This window comes from Chelonia mydas, chromosome 14 (genome assembly GCF_015237465.2).
Source record: "Chelonia mydas isolate rCheMyd1 chromosome 14, rCheMyd1.pri.v2, whole genome shotgun sequence".
NCBI lineage: Eukaryota > Metazoa > Chordata > Testudines > Cheloniidae > Chelonia > Chelonia mydas.
The window spans coordinates 38,604,422-38,628,708 of NC_051254.2; the positions used below are offsets into that span (position 1 = coordinate 38,604,422).

The 24,287-nt window shown below is 51.8% G+C and overlaps 2 protein-coding genes across 16 annotated transcripts in view; one reads left to right on the forward strand and one right to left on the reverse strand.

Moving 5' to 3' along the window:
• LOC114022341 (zinc finger protein OZF) overlaps window positions 1–24,287 on the forward strand; it is a 793,526-nt gene that overhangs the window by 381,033 nt on the left and 388,206 nt on the right. The gene's annotated exons all lie outside the window — the stretch shown is intronic.
• LOC102935436 (zinc finger protein 883) overlaps window positions 1–24,287 on the reverse strand; it is a 45,475-nt gene that overhangs the window by 11,837 nt on the left and 9,351 nt on the right. Inside the window, exons 1-5 of one of the 10 annotated variants that reach the window (XM_043528068.1) lie at window positions 4,802–5,543; window positions 4,009–4,102; window positions 3,364–3,490; window positions 2,630–2,743; window positions 769–2,305 (exon numbers count right to left, since the gene is read on the reverse strand). In XM_043528068.1, coding sequence (XP_043384003.1) covers window positions 769–2,305; window positions 2,630–2,743; window positions 3,364–3,490; window positions 4,009–4,032 — 1,802 coding nt within the window. In that variant the 5' untranslated portion in view covers window positions 4,033–4,102; window positions 4,802–5,543. Of the gene's footprint in view, window positions 1–331; window positions 2,309–2,629; window positions 2,745–3,363; window positions 3,491–4,008; window positions 5,544–6,105; window positions 6,179–11,114; window positions 16,745–17,068; window positions 17,183–17,888; window positions 18,016–18,476; window positions 19,496–24,287 lie in introns of those variants that run through there. The other 9 variants (XM_043528072.1, XM_043528073.1, XM_037914115.2 and 6 more) reach the window with 9 other exon arrangements.

Below are 24,287 nucleotides of genomic sequence, written 5' to 3' on the forward strand. Positions count from 1 at the left end.
CAGACATGCCTAGAGTCCTTAGGGCCGTTTCATAGTAGAGATGGTGTTTTAGAATAGCAAAGAATCCTTCTCAGAATCATTTAGTCAGGTTCTAGTCCAATGTCCAAATGTTCACTGTCAGGGCGGTGCAGATGGGATAGAAGATCTCAGTCTTACGACTCAAACACCCCCCGCCCCGAATAAAGCTAACAAAGATCTGAGAGAAAAGGATCAGGTCCCAAAAGCTTTTCGAGAGATTTTTGCAGCCTCCGGTCAGCACGCAGCCCTTGGGTGAACAATAGGCTGTTGAAGTAACTTTCTAGTTCCTAAACATCAACGGTAATTAATTATAGGCATTAACATAAGACATTTATCCATAAAGCAGTTCATAGAGAGTTTACCAGAAATAAAAAAAGAGGCAATGACATTACGACACACAAATTTCATCTCAATGTTAATATTTCCCTTTGATCTCTAAATTAACAGAATAGAGCCCTAGACAGGAACCGTTTGATTACACTGTTAATCTCTAACAAGACAAAGGTAAATATAGACTACTACAGTTACCATCTTCTTCCAATTCTTTAACAATACAAGTTTACATTTCAGAGTTCTAGTCTATCTAACGTGGAATAGCCCTCAATACCATTTACACACTTTCTGAATGCGTCTCTAAAGGTTGAATCTGGGTCAATTAGCCTGCAAGTTTCTTAACCTTTTCTGGCCATGTGTCACAGAAGTTTAGATCCTGTGTGGATTCTCTCATGTTTAGTGAGGTGTGATATCTGTGTGAAACTTTTCCCACAGTCCAAGCACTTATGGGGTCTCTCTCCTGTGTGATTTGCCTGATGATTAACAAGGGCTGATCTCTGTATGAAACTTTTCCCACAGTCCAAGCACTTATGAGGTCTCTCTCCTGTGTGGATTGCCTGATGACTAACAAGGGCTGATCGCCGTATGAAACTTTTTCCACAGTCCAGGCACTTATGGGGTCTCTCTCCTGTGTGGATTGCCTGATGTTTAACAAGATCTGACCTCTGTATGAAACTTTTCCCACAGTCCAAGCACTTATGGGGTCTCTCTCCTGTGTGGAATGACTGATGTTTAACAAGGTCAAACCTCCGAATAAAACTTTTTCCACAGTCCAAGCACTTATGGGGTCTGTCTCCAGTGTGGGTTGCCCGATGATTAATAAGGGCTGATCTCCGTATGAAACTTTTCCCACAGTCCAGGCACTTATGGGGTCTCTCTCCTGTGTGGATTGCCTGATGATTAACAAGGTCTGACCTCCATATGAAACTTTTCACACAGTCCAAGCACTTATGGGGTCTCTCTCCTGTGTGGATTGCCTCATGTTTAACAAGGTCAGACCTCCGTATGAAACTTTTCCCACAGTCCAGGCACTTATGGGGTCTCTCTCCTGTGTGGATTGTCTGATGTTTAACAAGGTCTGACCTCTGAATGAAATTTTTTCCACAGTTTAAGCACTGATGGGGTCTCGCTCCTGTGTGGAATACCTGATGTTTAACAAGGTCTGACCTCCATATGAAACTTTTTCCACAGTCTAAGCACTTATGGGGGTTCTCTCCTGTGTGGATTCCCTGATGTTGAAGAAGGGATGAGCTTCGTGTGAAACTTTTCCCACAGTCCAGGCACTTATGGGGTCTCTCTCCTGTGTGGATTGCCTGATGTTTAACAAGGTCTGACCTCCGTATGAAACTTTTCCCACAGTCTAAGCACTTATGGGGTCTCTCTCCTGTGTGGATTGCCTGATGTCTAACAAGGTCTGACCTCCGAATGAAAGTTTTTGCACATTCTAAGCACTTATGGGGTCTCCCTCCTGTGTTGCTTATCTGATGTGTAATCAGTGCTGACTTCTGATTCAAACAGTTCCCACACTCGAGGCATTGATAGGGTTTCTCTCCCTTGTGGCTTCTTCCATGGTTATTAAAGCTTTCCCCATGGTCCAAGAATTGAAGTGGTTTCTCTCCAATATGGATTGTCTGAAGTGTAAGAAGGTGTGGTCTCAGAATGAATCCTTTCCCACATTTGAGGCAGTGGTAGGGTTTCTCTTCCTTAAGGTTTGTCTGCTGGGCTGTGGGATCCTTATCTCCTCCCCTACATTTAATAGATTCCTCCTCTTGCTCCCTTGGTTGGTTTCCCAGCAGCCTCTCTGACCTGTGCCAATTTCCCCAGGCTTCTCTCTGTTCCAAGCACTGGGATGAATTTCCTCCAGCTCTTCCCATAAAGGTCCCCTGTGGTTCCACTTCCCCAGGAACATCCTTATGATGATTCCCCTCCTCGTTCTCACTCCCTCGCTCATCACCTGCTGGGAGAGAGACAATCCAGACAGGACTCATTGTGCAGGGGAGAAAGAGGAATAGCACAGAGGGAAAACCCAACATGCTAATGCTATGAAGACTGAGCAATTGGATTCTGCCTCCATTTCCCACCCAAACATTCACAGGGAAGGAAAGATGGGAAGGAAACTCCTGGAGCTAACAGGCTGGGTGGAATGGTGTGAACGATATCTTCTGACTACAGCCCTGCTCTGGCTGAGATGAGGAAGAACTGAGGGCTCTTACACTATATTTTTGGGATTCTCAATTTTTTCCTTCATTTGCCAGATTGTTTCTGTGTCAGTCCTCACCTGTGCAGGTGCCTCTCGTGATCTCTCTTTCCTCGCAGGCCTGGAGATCGGGCACCCACGGCTCTTCCCCTCGTTCCAGCTGGGCAATCAGGTCAGGTTTGGGAATGGGAAATCCTGCCCAGGGGGTGAAATCAGACCAGATCAGGGTGCATGGAGGATTGGGAGAGTGTCTGTCACACAGGACATTCCGTGAGTGGAACCTGTGCCTATGCTCTGCTGGGGGAACATGGACTCCATCAGGACAGGAATATGGTCCCTGAGCCCCCTTGGAAGAGGCAGACGTCTGGGGAGGTGAGGGGAATTGTTATGCCCTCACAAGGAGTTCCCAGGATCTGTGCACTCTGGGGCCTTGCTGATGCACACACAACTCTGGAGTTAGACCCCTGCCTATTTTTAAACCTGCCGAGCCCAGAGTCTTCCCCAGGGCTGGAGCTATTCTCAAGAAGGGAAATGAAGAGGGATTTTGTGTGGGAAGAAGAAACAATACAGAGAGGACGATGAACGACTTCTGCCCCATTGAAAGCTGGACGGGTGGGGAGGGTTTAGCATGTCCATTAGATTTTGACACCTTTGTCCCGTTGGAGAGGGTACAGAGATGCAAGTCTCTCTCACACGGCAGCCGTGCATAATGGAACCCATTCCCCTTCAATCTAACTGACCAGGGAAGAACCTGACCAGAGTCAGAAAAGCAGACCTCACAGCTTCTAATAACTGAGGGGACGGGAATCCCTTACCCAGCGAGGTCACCGTCTCGTAGTTCTCCTGCATGACGTCCCTGTAGAGGGCTCTCTGAGTGGGGTCCAGCAGAGCCCCCTGCCCCTGGGTGAAATACACAGCCACCTCCTCGAAGGTCATCAGCATCTGAAACAACAAGAATCCCCCACTCAGCACCTGCTTCCCCAGCCACAATCCAGCTAGTCACATGGGAAAGGAAGAAAGAAAAAGAAAAACATCTTGGAAGCTCTGGGAGGACCAGAGTAGCAGAATCTCACCCACACCTTGCTCAAAGCAGCCAGGAGGCTTTAGGGGGTGGGAAGAAGGTGAGAGCTCCTTGTCCCCCCCAGCAGACAGAGGAGGGCAGAGTCTTCTCATTTACCACATGCCTGCCAGCCAAAGCCTCATATAGGTAGCAGAGCTCTGAGCAGGGGACAGGAATCCTGACAGCTTCCCTTTGTATTTCACAGCAGCCTCTGGCTAGTGGGTCCAGGCTCTGGCACTGGAAATGTTCCCAGCCCTGCCCAGGGGGTTTGTTTCCTGTTTGAGAAATGGGGGAATGTTCCCCACCAATGGGCTTGTTCAGAAAATCAGCTGGTTTCTCACACCCTGTCTCCTCCCTGCCTCTCCCTCCCGCTGCCAGCAGCTCCCTGAAAATCCCCTACCTGAGCTGGCTCCATCACAGACATTTCCCTTTTCTGTCTCCCAGATGACGGGACGGGGACGATCTGGAGCGAAATGTGGATGTGATTCCTCAGCCTGTCAGGGCGAGAGGAGTGATGGGGAAGGTTTCAGAAGGGGCTTGAGTCCATTTCTCACCCCGATTCCCCTCAGGCTCTTTCCCTGGAGCGAGACGCTCTGGACTCTGCCATGCTGGGAAGAAACCCAACTAGTTTATTACCACCCAGGCCAGGCCCCTCCCTGCAGAACTAAACCCACCGGGGCACTTTTAAACTCTCCCCCTAACAGCATCTCTGAGCCAAACTCTGGAAAAAGAGCAGACTCAAAGGAGCTACTTTGGTGGATTTCCCCCTGACATTGTCATGTCACCCCTGACATTGTCGTGTCACCCCCTCTAACTCCCACTCTTCCCCCAAGTCGTGTGGTGTTCAGCGGAGTCAGGAACTGGTTTTTCCTCCTTCAGCTCCTCGCCTTGTTCCCAGGAGAGTCAGTCTTCCCAGGGGGATGCAGGGAATGGACCTGGGCAGGGCTGGGAACCTCCCTCCCCACTTCTTGCTCCTGCTGCCCCTTCCAGTCTCTCCTTTCTCCCTTTTTATCATCTTCCCTCGCCCTGGGAGAACAGATGACTCCCCCATTGACATGTGCCTTTGCTCTCATTAGGCAGATCAGCCACTGCCACGGCTAACAGGGGTTTGAACCTGGCTGTGCCCATGAGGGCAGCAGCTCTGGGACTCGCAGACACACCGGGAGCCCCCTCCCCACATAGGACAAACTCACCAGCAGGTCCCGGAAAGGGGCCCTTTGTGTAGAGTCACTTTTGTGCCCGGCCTCAGCCCTGTCCCCCGGATCTCCCCATCACCTGCAGGCTCCAGCTCAGGGGCTGGTGTCGTCAGAGCCCGGGGCTGCCCCAGGGGCTGGTTCCAGCCACCGGAGAAATTCCCCACCTGCGCTGGGCACAGAGGGGCTTTAACAAAGGTCTCTCCTCTGCTGGGTAACAAGCAGCGTCTCAGTCTGGGCTCCCAGGTCAAAATGCAGGAGGCAGCAGCTTCTGACCCAGGGAGCTCCACTCCAGAGCTGTATCCTGAGCAGAGAGACCCACACGCCAGCCTCCTCCTCTCCCTCAGCCAGACCCGGAGCCCTCTGCTGGCAGCAGCTCATGCCTGAGCCTCCCTGTCCTGCCCCTGCAGCCCCCAGGGACAGGCAGGCGGAGGCGGATCCCACTGGCCCATCCGCGCTCAGAGCCAGCAGTGACTCCGGTCTGACTCCGGTGTGGTTGAGATCTGGACCCTGCCTGGAAATCAGACCAGGGCCCTGGGCAGCCCCGAACGCTCAGGAGACACGGACCCCACCAGCACGGGTGTGTCTTTAACAAACTGGGGGGAGGCTGGATATTTGCCCTGTAGTTTCTGAGCCGTGAGAGGATAGTCTCCTGCCCCCGCCCCGCACAATGTTAGTTTGACCAGTTTAGAGGGAAAAATGTCCGTCTGGCTGCTGGGAGTGGCAGCCCCCCACCCTGTCCTACCCCATGGGGCGGGGGAGCTGCCTTGTATTTCTCCCCACCCCTCTGCCTGCTCCCTGCCCCCGGGCGCTCCCCTCCCCAGGCCTGTCTCCTGTTGCTCTCACCGTCCCCTCCCCACCTCCCCCCTTTCCCTCTCGGTGCCCCCCCAGTCACATTTTCCTTCTCTTCCAGCCTCGTTCCCCTCAGCCCCATAATCCCCCCCCCCCGATTCCCCTACATCGCCCCATCCTCCCTGCCCCCCAGCCTATCCCCTGCACCCCCATCCCGGACCTTCTGTCCCCTAACGCGTCCCTGTTCCCCCCTCAATCCCCTTCTGCCCACACCCGCCCCCCTTCCGTCCCCTCCCGGCTCCCCCGCCTCTGCCCCACACATGTCGCTGTCCCAGCCCCCAGCACGGTGCGGGCTGGCTCCCCCCGCCCCGCACACACCGGGAGCTGGCGGCAGCTTTCCCGGAACCAGGGCAGGGAATCGCAGCCAGCTCCGCGGGGAGCAGCCCGGGGCCAAACCCGCCCCCTGCAGCCCGGGTGGCACCGCTCCCGGGGCGGGGGCGGGTCTCTCTTACCTTCCCTCCGAGCGGGGCCCCCCCGGGGCAGGGGCCGGGCCGGGAAGGGGCCCTGGCCGGGCTGGGGGCTCTGCCCTGGGAGAGGCTCCCGGGGAGCAGCGGGCAGGGCCCGGCTGGAGGTTCCCCTCTCCCGGCTGCAGCCCGGGCTCCGGGCTCCCAGCACCAGCCGCCGGGGCTCGGGGATCTCGCCGGGAGCCTGGGAGCCGGAGTCCCCGCAGCGGCTGCGAGTCACTTCCTGGGCCGGGCCTGAGCCCCGCGATCGCTCCCCCCAGAGCCGCCCCCCAGCTGCTCCTGGGTCCTAGCGATAAACCCACCGCGCTGCAGCCCCCCTGCCCCAGACCCTGCCTCCCGGGGCCCCCACCCGGCCTGCGCTTGGCCAGCTTCTCTCAGCATTAAGGGGACATCCTGCATAGAGGCTTCTGTTGCCAGGGCTCAGTCTCACTTGCAGCCTCCCTGCAGGAGAAACCCGGGCACAGCCCGCCAGCTGATCAGCCCCTGTGAGACTTGGAAAACTTCTCGCTTTGGGCAGGTTAAGGCTTTGCTTTGAGCTGCCTCTCCGGTCACAGGCCGCCAGCACTGGTGCAAAAGGTGGCGTTGACTGGGCGGGCTGAGCCAGAAAGCAAAGGGAGAGAGAGGAGAAGTAAGGTGGGGAAGGAAAATGATGCGGGAGGGGAAGGGTGACAGCAGATCCCCAAGTCTCACATCCCAGGGAGAGTTCAAGATTTAGCCTAAGACGAAGGAGTTGAGGATGTCGGCTGGTTTCCCTTCACTGGTTTGCCCTGCTTAGCTTGCCTTTCAGGATCAGGATGATGAAAGCCCAACGGTGCCATGCTGGGTCCCAGGAGACAGCAGGTGTCAGACATACCCCAGGGTACAATCGGGACTGTTGAACTGCTGATTTCTCCACCCCAGGGCATCTTTCACACTGCTTCCCTGTGTGAACAACAAACCCCTCCAGGCTCTTCTCCCACACAGCCACCAGCCTTCAAAGTCACTCCCAGCTACACAGGACTGAGTGGCACTAGCAGCCGCTCATGAAGTAAACTACAGAGCAACATCAGCCAGTTCCCTAGTCCCGGCCTTGCACCCCAGAAACATGAGTCTCGTAGTGTCCAGTCCTTTCACTGTGCCCTACAAGCTCCTTAGTTAGTTTGTCATCTCCACAAAGGATGCTGATCAGACAACAGCCTTGTTCTCTGAAGTGAAATTCCCCAAACACTTCGATGAAAACACACTGGTTTGGATAAAAGAAGTTTATCAACCACAGAAAGGTAGATTTTAAGTGGTTACAAGTGACAAAGGCGTAAAGGGTTGGAATTGATTACCACAAAAATAAAAAGTAAACACGCATCTTAAATCCCAAACTTTACCACGCTCAGTAAGATTTGTACCAAACAGTTTTTCTCACCTCACCCGATTTTGCAGACAGTTTACAGTTCTTAGCACCCAAGCCGACTTCCTTCCAGCCTTGGTCCGCCCTCCCCAGTTCAATGCTCCTGTTGTTGTCTTTCAAGCCATCTTGTTGCCTTCTGTAAAGATGGGAGAGGAGAGGTGAAAATGGAGGCAATTCTCCCTTGTGCTTTTATACCACCCTCCTCTTTGAGGTTCACCCCCAGATGTGGGGGGCAGGGGACAATCAGTCTGTGGCATGTGTGAGCTTCCAACCATCCTTCAGGTGAATTGTAAATTTCTTGTTCACGACTCTCCCTACCCCACTGGTGAATGGCTGGCTAAGCAATTAATGCCCACCGAGCACCTGGCTCTCAGGAGCGAATCTGTGGGCGTTTTCAAGATTTACAGCAGGGATCTGAAACTCAATTTACCTTAGGGCCAGGGCCAGTCCTCAACTCCTCCCAGCGGGCCAATAATGTCACTGAAGATGGTGTTCGGAAAAGACAACGTTTGTATTGTGGCTTTGATTTAAAATTTCTTAGAAATAATAAAACTGTCGTACAACTTTATACAGTTCTTCGCATGCTGGAGTTTGTAGTGTTTTCAAGACACCTGGCAACGCTTCAGTTCTGTCAGTTTGTGGCTGCTTGGCCTCGGTGACCGGGCTGTTGAAGTCGTCAGGACTGCAGCGAGGTGGGCGTCAGAGAGTTGTGTCTGATATTTGGACTTGTTTATATTCATTGTGGGAAAAAGTGATGCTGCCCCATGGCTGACTCTGCCCGGTGACGAGTGATGGTGTCGCTGTCCCTCTCCCGCAGCCAATGGGATCTGCAGGGGGCGGTGCCTACAGCAGACATTGCCAGCCGCGTGTCTGCCGGCATCTCTCCTCCGTGGGCCACAGTGGGGAGGTTCTTGGGCCGCAGATGGCCCACGGGCCGGGACTTTGAGACCCCTGGTTTACAGCATGTTTCAGTAACAAACATATAACAAAACCTCATAACTCCATACATAATATTGACACACACATTTTAACAGGACAATAATATTCAACAGACAATGACTTTTCATAGGATCATAGAATATCAGTGTTGGAAGGGACCTCAGGAGGTCATCTAGTCCAACCCCCTGCTCAAAGCAGGACCAATCCCCAATTTTTGCCCCAGATCCCTAAATGGCCCCCTCAGGGATTGAACTCACAACCCTGGGTTTAGCAGGCCAATGCTCAAGCCACTGAACTATCCCTCCCCACAAGACATACTCTGTGCAAGATTTATCATTATTTTGTAAAAGTGGTGACCATAATAGTGTAGACCAGTGGGTCTCCAATTTATTTCCTCGGGCCCCCTTCTCTGTGTCCGTGGACATTATGCCCCCACCCTCACAAGTACGTATACCGACACCCAGCTCTGAAGGCAGAGCGGAGAGCAGTGGCTGCTGGCCGGGTGCCCAGGTCTGAAGGCAGCACCACCGCCAGAAGCAGCACAGAAGGAAGGGTGGCCACGTGAAAAGTGATATTCCTCAATATCGCTGTTCACAGCAGACTTATCACCCCATTGCCACCCTGACTTCTCTGCTGCTGCTCCACCTGGGGCTGACAGCCGGAGCCCCTCTTCCTCCAGGTGAGGGATGGGGCAGGAAGGAGAGCCCGAGCCTGAGTGGCAGGGCTCCAGCTGTCCCTTTTATCCCCCCCTTCCAGATGTGCACAGCCCTCCGTCGTGAGCCGCAGCCACCCAGGGCGGACAGCCGGTGTTCTTAAAAACCCCCACCAGAGACACAGGTTGGGCCTCCCATGGGAGGCCCACCCCGTAGTTTGAGAACCACTGGTGTAGATAGTCACAGTGGGGATTCGCAGCCAAGATGGTAACGCTTACTCCTTTACGTACCCAGGATCTCAGAGAAAATGTCCAAGCAGGAGAGTGAAGCAGATCCTATTAACATTAAGCTTTCAAAACACACGTGTGTGGTTTCAGCTATAACATTTCCTCCCATTTCCACAGTCTTTCAGCCCCTAGCCCCAGTAATTGCAATGGGACTGAGCTAGAAGTAGGCAGGTGGTGAGGCTGTGAGAACAGGGGCACTGGGCTGAAGCCCAGCTCAGCGATCAGAATCATCATCGCACAATGTGTGACTCTATCTCCTTCAAACAGACCTAGAGGCCAGTGATCTGATTCTCCCCTCACAAAAACTTCACACTGGTGTAGACAGGTCACGTGGCCTCAGTGGGATTACTCCTGCCTAGCACCTGGGTGAGGGAGAAGGGGATGAGCCCATGAGCTGTCAAAGTGTTCCTGATTTGTACTGGGGTCAGGGAGAGGGGCACAAGATTGAAGAGAGTTTTATCTCTAAGGGGAGTTTGAGGAGCCTGTGACAGGGGAGGGATGAGGTTGGCTGGGTGACCTCCCTGTGCATTTCCATTCCAGACTACGTCTGCATTGTTTTAACCTTTCACCTTACCTCTGCAGTTGGCAGCCATTTCATGCAAAACAACGGAGACCAGGAGTGGGAGAAACTAAATTCTACTTTATTATTTAAATGGACAAGCAAAGGACAGACTCCTTTCCCCACCCCCAGCCCAGCCCAGTTCAGTCCCAGCCCAGCCCACTGCTCCCCCCAACTCCCCCATGCACGAGCAACATCTACACATGGGGAGAAAAGTGCCGAGAAGCCATGAAGAATGATGGGAACCCATCACAAAAGCAAACACCCTGAAAGCAGGGAATCCAAAGAGCTCAAGTTAGAGGGATGCAGTGTGAGGTGAGTGGGGCAGAGACAGTTGCTATCGTCCCCACACAGGGCACAGTGGTAGATGGGGAGGGGTGACCAGCTGGGCTCTATGGCTCCTCATCTCCCTCTGGCTTCCACGATGTGAGTCTGCCTGGCTTCAAAGCTGCCCAGGTCCCCTGACATCCCTGGCCTTCTCGTCTTGGCCCAGCCTTGTCTTCTCAGCAATCAGGAGATGCTGCCCCCTCCACACAACATTCCTCTTGGGCAGGACTCACAACATTATACAATTCAGGTAGGGCTTGACCCGACACTCGCAGGATAATTCCTGTCTTTCTCTGGCTTTGATGCAGCAAATTCACAGTTCTCAGCCTCAGCTGCCTGGCTCTGAGAACAAACCCAGCAGTTTCCCAGCTATGTTCATCTCCATCTGCCACCCTCTACCCCTCCTGACTGTGTCTCACATCACTGCAGGGACCAGGCAGTAACTTGCTTCCCCATTTCAGTGTCTGCCTCTGGGAGTGTGAATATAGCTCGCACCCTCAGCCTTTGTTGACTGTCATTGTTCAAAGAAAAAAAATCACACGATAAGGGGTAGAAAAAGTTCAAAATTAAATTGAAAAGGACTGTTCTGGCAAATGAAAATTTGCCCCATGAAGCCTTCAATAAATCTGAGCTACGAATCTAATATCCAAGTACAGTAACTCCTTGCTTAATGTTGTAGTTATGTTCCTGAAAAATGCAACTTTAAGCGAAACGATGTTAAGCTAATTCAGTTTCCCCATAAGAATTAATGTAAAGGGGCGGGGGGTTAGGTTCCAGGGAAAATTTGTTCTCCAGACAAAAGACTATATTTTATATAATATATATATATATACACATACACACACACATACAGACACAGTATACGTTTTAAACAAACCATTTAATATTATGCACAGCAATTATGATTGTGAAGCTTGGTTGAGGTGGTGAAGTTAGAGGGTGGAAGAGGGTGGGATATTTCCCAGGGAATGCCTTACTGCTAAATGATGAACTAGCACTCGGCTGAGCCCTCAAGGGTTAACACATTGTTGTTAATGTAGCCTCTCACTCTACAAGGTAGCACAAGTGGAGGAAAGAGACACAGCATGGCAGACAGAGACACACACCATGTGTGAGAGATGAGCATTGCCCCTTTAAGTACACTGACCCCACTCTAAGTACATTGCCTTTTTAAGTAGATCAGCAAGTTGAGACAGCAGCTGCTGCCAGCAAGCTCCCTCCGTCCTGAGCCCTGTTGTGTCTCTGCTCCTGCTCTGTAGAGAGGTGGTAAGCAGGGGGCAAGAACAGGGGGGAGGGGGACAACCTGACATTAGCCCCCCTCTTCCCCAACCCCCTCCCCCCCCCAGCAAGCAGGAGGCTTCTGGGAGCAGCTCCAAGGCCGAGGGCAGGAGCAGCACATGGCAGTGTGGGGAGGGACAGCTGAACTCCAGGCAATTGATAGCCTGCTGGGCGGCTGCCACACAGGGAACTTAGGGGAGCGGGGAGCTGCTGGGGGGCTGCTGGTCCACCCTGGTTCCAAGCCCCCACCAGCTCGCTCCAACAGGCTGCTCTTTCTGCAAGCAGTGGACAAAGTAGGCAGCTGCCGAACAACTTGATAAGGGAGCCTTGCGCCACTTTAAACGAGCATGTTCCCTAATTAATCAGCAATGACACAAGGTTAACCGGAACGACTTTAAGGGAGGAGTTACTGTATGTGACCAAAAGGTCTTCGGGAACAGAGAAAAAGCCACAATACAGGGTGAGCTACAACTCACTTTCATATTCAGAAAGTGAAGTTCCAGAGAATCTGAAGACTCAAAATACAGACAAATAGTGAACCCATTTTCTTCTAAAGGGGCTAAACCTGCTTGACTTCTCACCTCATGACCACAGGACCACGACCACAGTTGGTCATGTTAGTTACAAAAGTTTTTGCATCATCTTAAGAGACCAAAACCTCACAAACCAGCTTCCCGTCTACAAATGATCTGGACTAGCCCAGACAAAAACTGGAAGCAATTTTACCAAGAGAGGCAAATGGGGATATAAGATCAGAAAGGTCAAAATGTGCTTTGAGGTTCATTTGGATTCCCTTCCAGGTCTGTGACCCTTCCTTCTCCAGCCCTCAGGGGTCTGACTTAGGATCATAGACATCAAAACTGTGATTCCAAGGCATGGAGAGCCAGGGACAGGGTGGTAAATGACACCGTGGGAGGTGGAGGGGTAGAACGGGGACAGGATAAAACTCTCCATTGCTGGGACAGAGGCTGCTCTGTTGAGAGTGGAGTGTGACGGTGCTGGGGGAAGGAGGAAATCCCTCAGTCTCACCCCATCACCCTGAAATAGCACAGAAGCTAAAACACCATATTTCACTGTCCCTGCTCCCATTCTTTTAACATGTGTTTAATTCTGGCCCATAAGGGAGAAAATGTACGAACACTAAATGCTTTTCAGCAGGGCCTGGAGTAATGTGAGACTATCTGGGAATGAGACAATCCGGCCCCACAGGGGGAACTCAGGGACTAATGATCACTGCTAATGAGGGAGGGCGGGGTGGGGGAGATCCGAAGAGATAAAATGCTCCAGGTGAGTTTGTCACACTGTCTGGAGTGGTTCACAACTGGGCATGCTGACCTCCAGGCAGTCTGGCAGAAAACCGGGCAGACACCCCCCCAAGCTGCTGGTTCATCCTGTAATTAGATTTCACCAAGCCAGTGACAAATATGAACTCCTGGATCACTATCCCAGTCTTACCCTAGACTCACAGACAGTCCCCTTAGACTCTCCAGTCTGTCTTGCCACCCAGAGAAACTGGACTTTGTGATGAAAGGTCACTTACACCAAAAATCACATCACGTCGCTCCCAGTCCCAAGAGACCAGGCACTTACCCCAGAGCAATTGGTACCCTAGATCTTACACCAAAGACAACGCTGGTAGCCAGTTCTATAGTAAATTAACTAAAGGATCATTAGCTAAGAAAAGGAAGTGAGAGTTATTGAGAGGTTAAAGCAGGTAAGATGTATGCCCAGGTGAGTCACAGTTTGTTATTCCAAAGGGTGGCAGCGATGTAATAAACTGCCAGTTTCCCAAAAGTCTTTTCAGGGCATCCAGATTGTCCCTTGGGGTCTCAGCTTTGTATCTGATACACTTCCCTGTAAGAGTCCAAACAGTCCAGAGATCCAGGATCTTTCTTTAAATCCATATATATAGCTTCTTGTCACAAAAAACAGGCTGACAGGGTCACTACCCACGTTGGCTCTTCCTCTGATGACAGAGAGTGAGGAATGCATTTTGAGTCTTTGACCTCCATTCATAACACACAATGCCCACTTGCGTTGAAATTAGCTTCTTTCTGTTAAAGTTCATTTGCATTCCACAAGGCTTCTTCCTCATTTGATGGGTTATTTCGTTACAGGGGTATACACAATGCAAAATATTCACTACTACATTATAACAAGATATAGTTAAGTGAAAACAATGCAAGTAACATCCCATTGCTTTTCATGAAGTTTAAACACCAAATACACTCTTATATGTTTAACCATCTCTTTAATCTAGCCTAATACACAAGTGAATTGGCCTAGGGCTCTGGCAGGAGCTGGCACCTGGTCGGCCAGTGTCACACAGTTTACACCACAAAATCTGGTGCAGGGTCATAGAGATGCTCTGGGTGATCCCGACCACATTTTCTACCATAGACAGACGCTCAGAGGCTGACGCTGCGTAGGCAGATGTGGGATCTTGAGACCTTCCACAAAAGGCCCTGTGGGAATCAGCCCCTCTCAGCGGCGCTGTCTGAATGCAGAGGGGGCAGGGGGAAGGGGCAGAGGGGGCTTGTGAGGAGAGGCACCTCTCTACCCCGTGCTCTCCCTCGCCCCTTATCCATGATCCCCAAACACTCAATACCCCAGCACCCAACTCCCCCTGCTTCCCAGCTCCACCACCCCCAACCATTCAATCCCCAGTTTCCTACCCCAGAATCCATCACCCTGGTCCCTCAATATTTGATCCCCCAGAACCCAGAGCCCTGGGGGATTTGAGGAGGGGAGGCGTTACCAGCCCCCAGGGGAGTGAACAGCTCCAGGTAAGCGGGAGAGCCCAGCCCAGGGGCTGGTGGAAGATGGGGGGTTGGGACAGCTGTCTAGAGTGAAGGTAGGGCCTGGCCAAGTGTCCTTCTCCTCAGTGCCATGGCAGGGGGATCCCGTCTGGGAGGGGACAGGAGGCGGGGGGGAACTTCAGCCAGGCAGAGGGAGCATCTGGAGGAGTTTCTCTCTCTCCCTTCCCCCACCTGTGGCCCATCAGCTCAGCAGCCAAGGCTGCAGCAGGGAGGAGGGGCCGATGGGGGCTTCTCCTCTGCCTGGGGTTTGCTTAGACCAGGCACAGCCAGAAGGTCACTGACCAGCTGATGCTCAGCTGCTGCTGGATCCTCACCCCAGCGATGGGCTGCTGGATCCTTGGAAGCCAAACGTCCCTGATGTGTGTGGGAATGAGGAAATGGGTTTGTCACCATGGCCAGCCCCAGTCAGGGCACTCAGAGAATTTCCTGGCTGTGTGGGGGCGTCTCTGATGTCCACTGTGGTGTTAGCTCCTCTTGGAGCATTTTCCACACTGAGAACATCTCAGCAGTTTCTTCCCTGTGCGGATTCGCGGATGTCTGATACTCCGGGAGCACCAAATGAAGCTTCCCCCATGTTCAAGGTCTCTCCGTTTTGTGGATCACTGATGTGTGAGCTAGGATTGAATCTTTTTCCACAATCAAGCCGTTCCTGGGGTCTCCCACACCTTTGTGAGTTCTTAGATGTTTAGTAAGGTATGAGCTCTTCCTGAAACTTTTCCCACAGGCCAGACATTTATGAGGTTTATAGCCCGTGTGGATTCTCTGATGTATAATAAGGTTCGATCTCTGAATGAAACTGTTCCCACAGTCCAAGCACTTATGGGGTCTCTCGCCTGTGTGGATTGCCTGATGCCTAATAAGGGATGATCTGTTGGTGAAACATTTCCCACAATCCAAGCACCCATGGGGTCTTTCTCCTGTGTGGACTGCCTGATGTCTAATAAGGGTTGATCTCTGAATGAAACGTTTCCCACATTCCAAGCACTCATGGGGTCTCTCTCCTGTGTGGATTGCCTGATGTCTAAGGAGGGCTGATCTGTGCGTGAAACTTTTCCCACAGTCCAAGCAGTTATGGGGTCTCTCTCCTGTGTGGATTCTCTGATGTATAACAAGGGCTGAACGCTGGGTGAAACTTTTCCCACAGTCCAAGCATTTATTGGGTCTCTCTCCAGTGTGGATTGTCTGATGGGTACTAAGGGATGACTTCTGACTGAAACATTTCCCACAATCAAGGCATTTATAAGGTCTCTCTCCTGTGTGCATTCTCCGATGTTTAGTAAGGTAGGAGTTGTTCTTGAAGCTTTTCCCACAGTCCAAGCATACGTAGGGCTTCTCTCCTGTGTGAATTCTCTGATGCACAATCAGGTCGGAACTGAGAACAAAACTTTTCCCACAGAGGAGGCATTTATAGGGACTGTCTCCCGTGTGGATTGTCCGATGTTTAGTGAGGTAGGAGTTGTTCTTGAAGCTTTTCCCACAGTCCAAACATTTATAGGGCTTCTCTCCTGTGTGGATTGTCTGATGGGAAATAAGGTTTGTTCTCTGAATGAAACTTTTCCCACAGTGGAGGCATTTATGAGGTTTATTCCCAGTATGAATTCTCAGATGTCGAAGAAGGTGTGAGCGCTGAATGAAACTTTTCCCACAGTCGAGGCATTTATAGGGTCTCTCTCCTGTGTGGATTGTTTGATGTGTACTCAGGGCTGATCTCTGTGTGAAACTTTTCCCACAGTCCAAGCACTTATGGGGTTTCTCTCCTGTGTGGGTTTTCTGATGCATAATAAGGGTGGTCTTCTGACTGAAACAGTTCCCACACTCGAGGCATTTATAGGGTCTGTCTCCCATGTGGATTCTCCGATGTTTAGTAAGATTTGAGCTGTTACTGAAGCTTTTCCCACACTCCAAGCACTTATGGGGTCTCTCTCCCATGTGGGTTGCCTGATGTGTAATAAGTGCTGACGTCCAATTAAAACATTTGCCACACTTGAGGCATTGATAGCGTCTCTCTCTCGTGTCATTTCTCCCATGGGTATTAAAGTCTGAGCTGTTATGGATTGTTTGATGTGTAACAAGCTGTGATCTCAGAATGAATCCTTTCCCACACTGCAGGCAGTGGTAGGGTTTCTCTTCCTTGGGATTTGTCTGCTGGGCTGTGGGATCCTTGTCTCCTCCCCCATATATAACAGATTCATCCACTTTCTTCCTTGGGTGGTTTCCCAGCAGCCTCTCTGACCTGTGCCAATTTCCCCAGGCTTCTCCCTGTTCCAAGCACTGGGAAAAATTCCCTTCAGATCTTCCCACAAAGGTCCCTTGTGATTCCACTTCCCCAGGAACATCCTCATGATGATTCCCCTCCTCGTTCTCACTCCCTCGCTCATCACCTGCTGGGAGAGAGACAATCCAGAAAGGAGTCATTGTGCTGGGGAGAAAGAGGAATAGCACAGAGGGAAAACCCAACATGCTAATGCTGTGAAGACTGAGCAATTGGATCCTGCCTCCACTTCCCACCCAAACACTCACAGGGAAGAAAAGTTGGGAAGTAAACTCCTGCAGCTAACAGAATGGGTGGCAAGTCAGGAGCGATATCTGCTGACTACAGCCCTGCCCTGGGTGAGATGAGGAAGAACTGGGGGCACTCACTCACACCACATTTTGGAATGCTCAGCTTTTTCCTTCATTCCCCAGATGGTTTCTGTGTCAGTCCTCACCTGTGCGGGTGCCTCTCAGGATCTCTCTTTCCTCGCAGGCCTGGAGATCCGGGACCCACGGCTCCTCCCCTCGTTCCAGCTGGGCGATCAGCTCAGGTTTGGGAATGGGAAATCCTGCACAGGGGGTGAAATCAGACCAGATCAGGGTGCACAGAGGATTGAGAGAGCATCTGACAAATGCATCCGATGAAGCGAGCTGTAGCTCACGAAACCTTATGCTCAAATAAATTGGTTAGTCTCTAAGGTGCCACAAGTCCTCCTTTTCTTTTTCTGACACAAAGGGCATTCCGTGAGCTGAACCTGTGTCTGTGATGGGGGATCATGCAATTCAAGAGGACGGGAACATGGTCACAGAACCCCCTTGGGAGAGGCAGATGTCTGAGGAGGTGAGGAGAATTGTCATGCCCTCACTAGGATTTCCCAGGATCTGTGCACTCTGGGGGCCTTGCTGATACACACAGAGCTCTAATGTTAAATCCATTCCTATTTCTAAACCTGCAGAGCCCAGGGTATTCCCCATGGCTGGAGCTATTCCCAAGGAGGGAGGTGACCAGGGATTCTGTGGGGAAATGAGAAACAATATAGATCGGACAATACATGGCTTCTGCCCCTTTGAAAACTGGAGGGGTGGTGATGGTTTAGCTTGTCCATTAAATTAGTCTCATTGGAGAGGGCACAGAAATGCAAGTTTCTCTCACACAGCAGCTGTGCATTATGGAACCCATTCCCCTCCGATCTAACTGACCAGGGAAGAACCTGTCTAGATTCAGATATGCAGACCCTGCATCTTCTAATAACTGAGGGGACAGGAAACCCTTACCGAGCGAGGTCACCGTCTCGTAGTTCTCCTGCATGACGTCCCTGTAGAGGGCTCTCTGAGCGGGGTCCAGCAGAGCCCCCTGCCCCTGGGTGAAATACACAGCCACCTCCTCGAAGGTCACCGGCATCTGAAACAACAAAGGCCAGAGATACAGAATCTCACCCCAGGTCTCAGATCAGCCAGACACCTTGTTCCCCCCGCACATGGAGTAGGGCAGGGTCTTCTCATTTACCACACGCCTGCCAGACACAGGCTGATACAGGAAGCAGAGCTCTGAGCCGGAGACAGGGACAGGAATTCCAAGAGCTTCCCTTCGTATTTCACAGCAGCCTCTTCCAAGTTGGTTTAGGCTCCAGCACTGGGAGTCTGGTCAGTTTTCGCAGCCCTGCCCAGGGGGGCGTTTCCTGGTTCAGAAATGGGGGAATGTTCCCCCCCGCCAATGGGCCTGTTCAGAAAATCAGGTCCCGGGTTGAACGTGTCATGGCAGGTTTATGACACCCTGTCCCCTCCCTGCCTCACCCTGTGTGTTTCCTGCCCCTCCCCATCTGCAGCACCCCTCCCCGCCGCAGCTCCCTGAAAATCCCCTACCTGAGCTGGCTCCATCACAGCCATTTCTCTTCCTCGTCTCCCGGAAGACAGGACAATCTGGAGCGAAATGTAGATGTGATTCTTCAGCCTGTTGGGGCGAGAGGGGCGATGGGGGAGGTTTCAGAAGGGGCTTGAGTCCATGTCACAGCCTGATTCCCCCCAGGCTCTCTCCCTGGAGACAGACTCTCCGGACTTTGCCATGCTGGGAAGAAACCCAGTTAGTTTATTACCATCCAGGCAAGGCCCCTCCCAGCAGAACTAAACCCACCAGGACACCATTAAACCCTCCCCATAACAGCATCTCTGAGCAGAATGTTGGAAAAAGAGCAGAATCAAAGGAGCCATTTTGGGGATCCCCCTGACATTGGCCCAGAGGGCAGTGCATCCCCCCAGCAGCGTGGGGACTCCTCCGGGACAGGAAGTGGCTTTTGCTCTGTCAGCTCCTCACCTTGTTTCCAGGAGAGTCAGTCTGCCCAGGGTGTGCAGGGAATGGATCTGGGCAGGGCTGGGAGCTGCGAACCTCCCTCCCCACTTACTGTTCCTGCTGCCCCTTCCAGTCTGTTCACTCTCTGTTTCTAACACCTTCCCTCTGCCACGGAAAACTGATTACTGTCCTGTTCCCGTGGGCATTTGCTCAGTGGTTTGAGCATTGGCCTGCTAAACCCAGGGTTGTGAGTTCAATCCTTGAGGGGGCCATTTGGGGATCTGGGGCAAAAATTGCAGATTGGTTCTGCTTTGAGCAGGGGGTTGGACTAGATGACCTCCTGAGGTCCCTTCCATGCCTGATATTCTAGGATTCTATAGTGAACAAACATTTAATGCACATAAAACACTGTGAAGGGTGTAATGCTTACTAGACAGTCTTGGGAATACCTTGTAAACACAAGCCATTAGGCAGAAAGTCTGTCTTTGTCCCTTGGTCTACACTAGGAGTTGAGGTCGAATTTAGCAGCATTAAATCGATTTAACCCTGCACCCGTCCTCACGATGAAGCCCTTTTTTTCCCCGACTTAAAGGGCTCTTAAAATCGATTTCCTTACTCCACCCCCGACAAGGGGATTAGTGCTGAAATCGGCCTTGCTGGGTCGAATTTGGGGTTCTGTGGACACAATTAGACGTTATTGGCCTTCAGGAGCTATCCCAGAGTGCTCCATTGTGACCGTTCTGGACAGCACTCTCAACTCAGATGCACTGGCCAGGTAGACAGGAAAAGGCCAGTGAACTTTTGAATTTCAATTTCCTGTTTGGCCAGCGTGGCAAGCTGCAGGTGAGTGCAGAGCTCCTCAGCAGAGGTGACCATGATGGAGTCCCAGAATCGCAAAAGAGCTCCAGCATGGACCGAACGGGAGGTACGGGATCTGATCGCTGTATGGGGAGAGGAATCCGTGCTACCAGAACTCCGTTCCAGTTTTCGAAATGCCAAAACATTTGTCAAAATCTCCCAGGGCATGAAGGACAGAGGCCATAACAGGGACCCAAAGCAGTGCCACTTGAAACTTAAGGAGCTGAGGCAAGCCTACCAGAAAACCAGAGAGGCAAATGGCCGCTCCGGGTCAGAGCCCAAAACATGCCGCTTCTATGATGAGCTGCATGCCTTTTTAGGGGGTTCAGCCACCACTACCCCAGCCATGTTGTATGACTCCTTCAATGGAGATGGAGGCAACACGGAAGCAGGTTTTGGGGACGAGGAAGATGATGATGAGGAGGTTGTAGATAGCTCACAGCAAGCAAGCGGAGAAACCGGTTTTCCCGACAGCCAGGAACTGTTTCTCACCCTGGACCTGGAGCCAGTACCCCCCGAACCCACCTAAGGCTGCCTCCTGGACCTGCCAGGTGGAGGAGGCACCTCCGGTGAGTGTACCTTTTAAAATACTATACATGGTTTAAAAGCAAGCATGTTTAATGATTAATTTGCCCTGGCATTCGCTGCTCTCCTGGATGTATTCCCAAAGCCTTTGCAAAAGGTTTCTGGGGAGGGCAGCCTTATTCTGTCCACCATGGTAGGACACTTTACCACTCCAGGCCAGTCGCACGTACTCGGGAATCATTGTAGAACAAAGCATTGCAGTGTATGTTTGCTGGCATTCAAACAACATCAGTTCTTTATCTCTCTGTGTTATCCTCAGGAGAGTGATATCATTCACGGTCACCTGGTTGAAATAGGGTGCTTTTCTTAAGGGGACATTCAGAGGTGCCCGTTCCTGCTGGGCTGTTTGCCTGTAGCTGAACAGAAATGTTCCCCGCTGTTAGCCACGGGGAGGGGGGAGGGATGAGGGGCTAGCCACGCAGTGGGGGGAGGCAAAATGCGACCTTGGAATGAAAGCACATGTGCTATGTATGTAATGTTAACAGCACGGTTTACCGTGAAAGAGTGTAGCCATTGTTCTATAAAATGTGTCTTTTTAAACACCACTGTCCCTTTTTTTTTCTCCACCGGCTGCATGTGTTTCAAGGATCACAGGATCTTCTCCTTCCCAGAGGCTAGCAAAGATTAGAAGGTGAAAAAACACACTCGCGATGAAATGTTCTCTGAGCTCATGCTGTCCCCCCACACTGACAGAGCACAGACGAATGCGTGGAGGCAAATAATGTCAGAGTGCAGGAAAGCACAAAATGACCGGGAGGAGAGGTGGCGGGCTGAAGAGAGGGCTGAAGCTGAAAGGTGGCGGCAGCGTGATGAGAGGAGGCAGGATTCAATGCTGAGGCTGCTGGAGGATCAAACTAATATGCTCCAGCATATGGGTGAGTTGCAGGAAAGGCAGCTGGAGCACAGACGGCTGCTATAGCCCCTGTGTAACCAACCGCCCTCCTCCCCAAGTTCCAAAGCCTCCTCACCCAGATGCCCAAGAACGCGGTGGGGGGGCCTCTGGCCACCCAGCCACTCCACCCCAGAGGATTGCCCAAGCAACAGAAGGCTGGCATTCAATAAGTTTTAAAGTTTTAAACTTTCAAAGTGCTGTGTGGCCTTGTCCTTCCCTCCTCCACCATCTCTCCCGGGCTACCTTGGCAGTTATCCCCTATTTGTGTGATGAATTAATAAAGAATGCATAAATGTGAAGCAACAATGACTTTATTGCCTCTGCAAACGGTGATTGAAGGGAGGAGGGGAGAGTGGTTAGCTTACAGGGAAGTAGAGTGAACCGAGGGAGGGGTGGGGGGTTTCCATCAAGGAGAAAAAAGCAGAACTTTCACACTGTAGCCTGGCCAGTCATGAAACTGGTTTTCAAAGCTTCTCTGATGCGTACCGCGCCCTCCTGTGCTCTTCTAACTGCCCTGGTGTCTGGCTGTGCGTAACCAGCAGCCAGGCGATTTGCCTCAACCTCCCACCCCGCCATAAATGTCTCCCCCTTACTCTCACAGATATTGTGGAGCGCATAGCAAGCAGTAATAACAATGGGACTATTGGTTTCGCTGAGGTCTAAGCGAGTCAGTAAACTGCGCCAGCGCACTTTTAAACGTCCAAATGCACATTCTACCACCATTCTGCACTTGCTCAGCCTGTAGTTGAACAGCTCCTGACTACTGTCCAGGCTGCCTGTGTATGGCTTCATGAGCCATGGCATTAAGGGGTAGGATGGGTCCCCAAGGATAACTATAGGCATTTCAACATCCCCAAAGGTTATTTTCTGGTCTGGGAAGAAGGTCCCTTCCTGCAGCTTTTGAAACAGAGCAGAGTTCCTGAAGATGCGAGCGTCATGTACCTTTCCCGGCCATCCCACGTTGATGTTGGTGAAATGTCCCTTGTGATCCACCAGTGCTTGCAGCACTGTTGAAAAGTACCCCTTGCGGTTTATGTAGTCGCCGGCTTGGTGCTCCGGTGCCAAGATAGGGATATGGGTTCCGTCTAGGGCCCCACCACAGTTAGGGAATCCCATTGCAGCAAAGCCATCCACTGTGACCTGCACATTTCCCAGGGTCACTACCCTTGATATCAGCAGATCTTTGATTGCGTGGGCTACTTGCATCACAGCAGTCCCCACAGTAGATTTGCCCACTCCAAATTGATTCCCGACTGACCGGTAGCTGTCTGGCGTTGCAAGCTTCCACAGGGCTATTGCCACTCGCTTCTCAACTGTGAGGGCTGCTCTCATCTTGGTATTCTTGCGCCTCGGGGCAGGGGAAAGCAAGTCACAAAGTTCCATGAAAGTGCCCTTACGCATGCAAAAGTTTCGCAGCCACTGGGAATCGTCCCAGACCTGCAACACTATGCGGTCCCACCAGTCTGTGCTTGTTTCCCGAGCCCAGAATCGGTGTTCCACCGCATGACCCTGCCCCATTAGCACCATGATGCCCACATTGCCAGGGCCCGTGCTTTGAGAGAAGTCTGTGTCCATGTCCTCATCACTCTCGTCACAGCGCTGACGTCGCCTACTCGCCCGGTTTTGCTTTGCCAGGTTCTGGTGCTGCATATACTGCTGGGTAATGCGTGTGGTGTTTAATGTGCTCCTAATTGCCAAAGTGATCTGAGCGGGCTCCATGCTTGCCGCGGTATGGCGTCTGCACAGAAAAAAGGCGCGAAACGATTGTCTGCCGTTGGCCTGACAGAGGGAGGGCTTATAGGGTTGGCTGACAGGGAATTAAAATCAACAAAGGGGTGGCTTTGCGAGAAACAGAATGGCCCCCTCAAGGATAGAACTCAAAACCTCAAGGATAGAACTCAAAACTGGGTTTAGCAGGCCGTTGATTTCACGGAGGGAGGGAGGAGAAAATGAATACAAAACAAATCTGGTCTATTTCTTGTTTTGATCCACTTCATCTATCTCTATACATCTTGCTGGCAGCAGACTGTGCAGTACGACCGCTAGCCATCGTCATCTCCTGGGTGCTCGGCAGAAGACAGTGCAGTATGACTGCTGGCCATCGTCTTCTGCTGGCTGCTGATTAAAAGACAGTGCACTGCCGGTAGGACTGAATCGCCATGAAACGAAGCTTAAAAGGGAAATGACCTGGCTGAGTCACTCCCATGTTTACCCAGGCTCCTCTGACCTCATCGAGGTCGGTTAAAAGAGCACCCAGGAATACGTCGACGACGGCTACCAGTCAAACTGCACTGTCTGCTGCCAAAAGGCAATAAGCTGCTGCTGTGTAGCAATGCAGTACCGCATCTGCCAGCACCCAGGAGACATACGGTGACGGTGAGCTGAGCGGGCTCCATGCTTGCCGTGGTATGGCGTCTGCACAGTTAACTCAAGAAAAAAGGTGCAAAATGATTGTCTGCCCTTGCTTTCATGGAGGGAAGGGGGGCCTGACGATATGTAACCAGAACCACCCGCGACAATGTTTTAGCCCCACCAGGCACTGGGATTTCTACCCAGAATTCAAATGGGCGGTGGAGACTGCGGGAACTGTGGGATAGCTACCCACAGTGCAACGCTCCGGAAGTCGACGGTTGCCTCAGTACTGTGGACACACTCCGCCGACGACATGCACTTAGAGCATTTGTGTGGGGACACACACAACCGACTGTATAAAAACGCTTTCTACAAAACCGACTTCTATAAATTCGACCTAATTTTGTAGTGTAGACATACCCTTAGACTGACTTATCCCCCTACTGTCACTGTAACACATATCTGCAGGTCTGTACTTTGGCACACTTACGTTAACAAGTTCCTTTCTGATCTTATTTCCCAGCTATTTCCTCAGGCCTTTTCCTCACTGCGAAAGTCAAAGTGCCTTGTCCTCGCTGTGTTTTTACCTCAGCATCGCGCCTGCTCCTTAGTTACCCCAAAGCAAAGAACAAAAACCACCTCTCTCAGCAGCGACGGACAGGCCTATGGGCTAGACTCACGAAGGGACTGAGGTGTTGTG